At 55.8% G+C, this 6000-nt stretch overlaps 1 protein-coding gene across 2 annotated transcripts in view; it reads right to left on the minus strand.

The window, feature by feature from the left end:
• The window catches only part of MAN1C1 (mannosidase alpha class 1C member 1), a 41234-nt gene extending 35944 nt beyond the window's left edge, over positions 1-5290 (minus strand). For both annotated transcript variants that reach the window (XM_015883364.3, XM_085518404.1), the window contains exons 1-2: positions 5072-5290; positions 3808-4736 (exon numbers count right to left, since the gene is read on the minus strand). In XM_015883364.3, the coding sequence (XP_015738850.2) occupies positions 3808-4341 (534 nt within the window). In that variant the 5' untranslated portion in view covers positions 4342-4736; positions 5072-5290. The remainder of the gene's footprint in view (positions 1-3807; positions 4737-5071) is intronic.
• Positions 5291-6000: the final 710 nt, after the last annotated feature.

A 6000-nucleotide genomic window follows, 5' to 3' on the forward strand; every position in this document is an offset into this window, starting at 1 on the left:
AGGACATACAGCATGTGTTGAACCTTAGAGCACTGCACCAGAGGAGGAGTAGAAAAACTGACTGAATTTGGCATATCCCCCTATTCAAAAGGGACAAAGGACTCTGCCAGGTTAAGGGATGGGGTGTGCTCCAACATCAGGCAAAGAAACTTTCCTTTTGTACCTGAAGAGTAAAAGAACCATTGAATCTACTTCACCACTCACATTTTTTCCTCCATCTTCGTGACTGGAAGAAAGCCAGCTCGTTCCACTTCATCCACAGACACTTTCTGGTCCAGCTGCTTGCAGTGGTTGCTCTTAAGCACTAGATGGTATTAACAGGGTTGGTATAAAAATACTTTACAGTAACGCTGTTCTCTCTCCCCACTGCTTCCTCACCTATGAGACACACAAGAGCACGACTGCAGGAAGCAGTCTGTTCTGCTTCATCCATCATCAGCAAAACTGTCAGCTCAGCTCCAACAGCAAAACCTTTATTACTTGTTATGATGCGAAAGGCAGAAACCACACAGTATGATTTTCCCAGATCTGAGGCCGAGTTTGCAGTAGCAGCAGTTGGAGGGGAAATCATTCTGACTTTGCACTGAAGCAATTTGATCTGAAAATTGTTGAGAGTGAATAAATATGGAATCCCACTGTGGCGTTTTTGCAGTCACTTTCTGACTACAAACAGCCCGTTGTTGTTGTTGCCTTTTGAATACCTGTTATTAGCTGGTTTTTGACATGTGTTATTAACACATACGATGTACTATTCCCTCCGAAGCCATGCACGACTGATTACAGAACTAATATGTTTTCAGACATCACTTTAAGAGGTGAATAATCAAAGAGACCTCTTTAAAACGTCCCCACCTTCAATGTGGGGAGATGGTTATTTGCTTCTATTGAAGTTATCTGCAAGAAGTCTGAGTGCCCACAGTAACACACAGCTGCACGTCCCAGGCAACCCTCCAGGTGACCAAGGACCCTTCACAGAGCACAGCCTATGCAATACAGGTGCTTTCCTTTTCCTTCTCTGGAAAACAACTGCTTATCGATGCCAGACTTGTCTTCAACGAGACAAATTGAATCTAAGGAGCCTACCACTCTAAGTTACCCTCCAGTGCAAATGAGAACACTTGCACGCACACGTCAGCTCAGCTAATTGCGGTACTTTCTCCTAACAGGCTTCAACACCTCATTTAAACTTACTAATCTACTTCCTCTCTGTTCTGTACCACCGTTAAAACAAAGCACAGAGTCAAAGAGGATGCATACCCCCTATTCAGACTCAATCTGCAGCCAGCTCTGCTGCTCCTACTGCTGCCTACAGCTCTCCCAGACAGCAGCCGAGCAGAAGATACTGAAGAGGTGAATTTTACACTCCAGACAACATTATATTTTAAGCAGAACAAAATGTAGCAGTAACACATTAGTTGGCAGCTTACACAGAGCCTCAACACTACAACCACATCCTCTTCTTTGGTAGAGCACCAAGAAGTTTAGATGTGGGGTGGTGAGGAGGACGTTCTTGAATCACACCAGGTTCGAAAAGACCCTTCAGATCATCAAGTCCAACCATCACCCAATGCTACCCAGTCTGTTAAACCACATCCTTCAACACCACGGCCACACAGCTCTTGGGTGGACTCCAGCACCTCTTTGGGCAGCCTGTTCCAACACCAAGCATCCATTCTGCAAAGAAATCCTTCCCAACACCCAAAGCAAACCTCCCTGATGCAACGTCAGGCTGTTTGCTTGGGTCTTGCCAAGTGAGGAAAGGGACCAAACCCCTCCTTGCTCCAATACTGATGAACTCCCAGGACTTCTCCTTGCATCACAGCTTTGTGCCTGTCCACGACTTTGATTTATAACAACATGTTCTGGAGACAGTAACCTAACGTGTCCTTTTCTTGGCTATAAATTACCCTGCCCCTCCAACGCAGAACTGCTCTTCCAGCAATTTGGACACATTTCCTGCACATTTCCTGTGCCCAAAGCTACATCATCACATTTCATTTCCTCCCGAAGAAATACCATCAGAAAACCCTTAATCACTGAGTTTTGATCTTAATCACACGTGTGTGTGGCCACACTTCAGTTCAATGGACTAGAATAACCTGATGGAAGTTTTTAGTAGCCTTATGTCATTATGCCTGTCCATCTCATGTCAGAACAGGAGTGCTGGGATTGGATATCGGTAAGGAACCTACAGAGGAAAGAGAAATAAAACCAAGCATGCATTATCGCTTCCTTATTCCTCCCCCCCGACAATGTGGTGAAAAAACAGAATCTATAGTTCTTGGTTAACTGGGTCACGGATTGCAGTGCAATGTCTGTAAGGCTGCCAGGCTTTTACGCACCAAATGTGGGCATGAGGCCAAGCTCTCCCCTCCATCACACCCACGTCACCCTGCTGACGATGGTACCAGCCTTGTTGGGGTCTGAACCAGCACTGCAAGCAGAGCCCCGAGGATAACTCCACCTGTAGCAAGCGACAGAACAGCCTGCAGAACAGTCAGCCCCAAGCCTTAATGAATCATCATGTCTGAGCTTGGAGGGAACCTTAAGGATCATCTCATTCCAACCCCTGCTGTGGGCTGGGTGCACCCCACCAGCTCAGGCTGCCCAGGATCCCATCCAACACAGCGCCCCCAGGGATGGGGCACCCACAGCTCTGCACAGCAGTGCCAGTGTCTCACCGGCCTCTGAGTAAGGAATTTCTTCTTAACACCTATCAGAAATCTCCCCTCTTTCAGTTTAAAGCCACTCTCACTTGTCCTGTCCCTCTCAGGCTGTGTCAGTCAGTCCCCCTCCTGCTTGTACTCCTTCCAGTACTGAAGAGGCCACAGCAAGGTCTCCCTGCAGCCTCCTCTTCTCCAAGCTAAACAAGCCCAACTCCTTCAGCATTCCTTCATAGGAGGTGCTCCAGCCCTCTGATCATCTTCCTGGCATCCTCTGGACCTGCTCCAACAGCTCCATATCCCTCTTGTGCCGGGGGCCCAGAAACGGGCACAGTGCTGCAGATGGGGCCTCAATGAGGGCAGAGCAGAGGGTAACCCCCCCCCCCACACACACACACTGCCACCCCTCTGCTGATGCAGCCCAGGGCACTGTCAGCCTTCCAGCACACACAGCTGGCTCACACCCAGCTTATCCCCCACCAGGGCTGCGCTCAAGGAGCTCATCTCCCAGCAAAGCCTTCTCTCTGTGACCACGAAGGCACATCCATCTGTACATCCCCACAGCCGGGCACGGTTCCATCATCTCCCACCAGCTTTCACGTTTTCAAACACCACATCTCGGGTGGGAACCTCTTCAACAACCACACAAGCATGTTTCTGAATAACGCTAAAGCTGAAATCTCCCTTTCACCTGGATTCGGTGCTTTCCAGCCCCATGCTGTTACACTACCCTAAGAGTAAGAGGTGTGCATGTGTGCACAGACATCACACCTGCCAACGTTGTCACGAGTAGAGATGCTCCCCCCACAACTCATCATCCTCCCTGGATGGAGAAGGGAGAGGTGATGGCACCTGGATTGGGAACTCAAGGAAATGAGAGATGTGTGGGCTGACAAGGGGTGATGAGGACAGAGCTGTGAGGGGATGGATGGAGTGATTGAGCAGGGCAGGGCTGTGAGTGGGACAATGCAGCTGCGAGGTGAGGAAGAGGAGGGGTAGGAAGGCAGTGAGGGTACCCATGGCAGGGGGATGGGGGGAAGGCGCCAGCATAGAGGGCATGAAGCTATAAGGTGCATGAAGCTATAAGGTGAGGGCAGGGCTGGGGCACGAGGCTGTGAGCAGAGCGGTTCGTGCGGGTCCTCACCTCTTTGATCTTCATCTTTCGGGCTCGGATGTCGGGGTCCTGGTCGGGCCGCTCGCCCCGCACCGGGTGACGGAGGCTTTGGCGGAACCGCTCATAGTCGAAGCGGAACGGAGCTCTGGACTCGCGGGGAGCCCCGGTACCGACCTCGGCCGGGCGTTCGCCGTCGGGTCCCTGCGGGCGGGATGCCGGGGCCGTGTGTGCCGCCGGGGCGGCGTTGCGGGCTCGGAGCTTCTCCCGAAGGCGACGCGGGGCTGCGGGGCTGGCGTGGCGGGGCTCGGCGGCGGCGGGCGGGCTGCGGGGCAGCTCGGTGTCCCGCGTGGACGACGATGATGATGAAGAGGAGGATGAAGAGGTGGCCCGGCGGGGCAGGAAAAGGCGTTTGAAACGAGAAGAGTCAGGCAGGAGGAAAAGGGCCCCGAAACACAGCGTGAGCAGGCCCGAAAGGAACAGCAGGAAAAGGAACTTCTGCGGCAGCCGCAGCCCCAACGCAGCCGGCCAGCCCGGCATCCCCGGCAGCTTCCGCGGCAGCACCATGGAGCGGCGGATCGCGGCCGGCGGGTGGGACCCTACGGGGTGGGACCCTCGGGGGTGGGACCGTCCACCGGCAGCACCGCAGCCAAGGGCTCAGGGCTCAGGGCTCACGGACGCGGCTCCGCGGGGCCGCACGTGTGTGGGTGCGGGGCTCGATGCTCCGCTGGGCTCCGCCGCTGCCTGGTGTCCTGCGGGCGGGCGATGCGGGGCGGGGCGGCGGCGCTGCCCGAGGGGTCGGCGGGGCGCGGAGCGGCGGCTCAGGGTCCGGCCGGCCGGCATGAAGGCGGCGGGCAGCGCATCCCGGGTGCAGGACGGCGGCTTCCAGGCTGGGCTCACCGGGAGGTGCCGGGCAGCAGCGATGCCGCCCGTTCAGGCGGTGGGTTCATGCTGCGGCATCGCTGCGGGAGGACAAGGGGAAGAGCGTTAGAGCGCGTTATTCGCACGGAGGAGCCGCAGCCCCCCCGGCTGCTCCCCCACCCTCCAGTCTCGTTCTCCCTCTCCCATGGGCTCCATGGCCCGTCGGATCGCTCCTGCCCGGCTGTGCTGTCCGGAGCGGAGCTGAAGCGTGTTATTTAGCTCCAATAGATCTCAGCACATCACCGCTCTCTCAAACCCCATCTCTGTGTTACTCACATCCCCTCTGCTCTCCAGTTTAACTTTCAACCCACAAAGCAAGATCCCACACCTCGCTTCCAAGCCCCGCAGCGCTCACCCGGGACAGCCCGTTACTCACCACACGCTCCGCTCCGGCTGACAGCGAGCACAGCCCGCCTCGTTACCTCAGGAGGCGGCACCGGGCATCACCTGCCCGTATCTCACAAGGGGAGCTCCGCTCTCCTGCCTGCATGGCTCAGGCCGGCTCTAAGCACATTCAACCCGCTCCTTATGGGCTCTTAACCGCTCCGTACCGATGAGCCCCGGTCCGTACCGTGGCTCCGCCGCCGCTCACTGCGCCAGCTCCCGCAGCACCGCCCCTCCTCCCGCCCGCGCCAGCCCAACGGCCATTCTGGAGCCGACCAATCAGCAGCCCGCATCCTGCCCGCCGTGACGTTAGCCCCGCCCATCGTCTCGCCCCGCCTTCGCTTGCTATTGGTTAACGGGTGGAGCTCGGCCTCGCTCATTGGTTGTTCTGAATGTCAGGAAAGCCGCGAGGCCCGCCCGCTTGTTTACCACAGTTGCTGGGCTCGAGGAGGCGGTGAGAGTGTGATGGTTGGGGGGCTCTGAGGGGGCGCGTTGTGGGCTCTGAGGTACCTTGAGCTGAGAGAACACGTTTGGGGAAGCGGGCTCGATGCCTGAGGGGCTGCACGACCCTTACAGCCCGTCCTGGTCGAGGCACCCCTGGAAGGAGCCTTGTCTCTGTGGGTTGACAGCCACTCCTCCCTTTCTATAGATAACTCCTGCCATGGAGCACACCTGAGGCCCAAATCCTTAAATCCTCATTGTGCGCTACGCTCACTGCACAGACAGCAGCTCAGTCTGATGCTCACCTCATGAGTTACCACCATACCTGAGGTGGAGGCAGCAGGCTGAAGTGTTTCTCCTCATTAATGCTTATTAAAAGTACATGTCTGTCACAGGATGAGAGGTGAGAGTGAAATAAAGGCCCCCACCCAAACCTAAAGCACTCTGAGGATGCTGACGAGCAGCACCGGGGGGTGGAGG

This window comes from Coturnix japonica, chromosome 17 (assembly GCF_054131305.1).
Source record: "Coturnix japonica strain WE chromosome 17, WE-NBRP24, whole genome shotgun sequence".
Classification (NCBI taxonomy): Eukaryota; Metazoa; Chordata; class Aves; order Galliformes; family Phasianidae; genus Coturnix; species Coturnix japonica.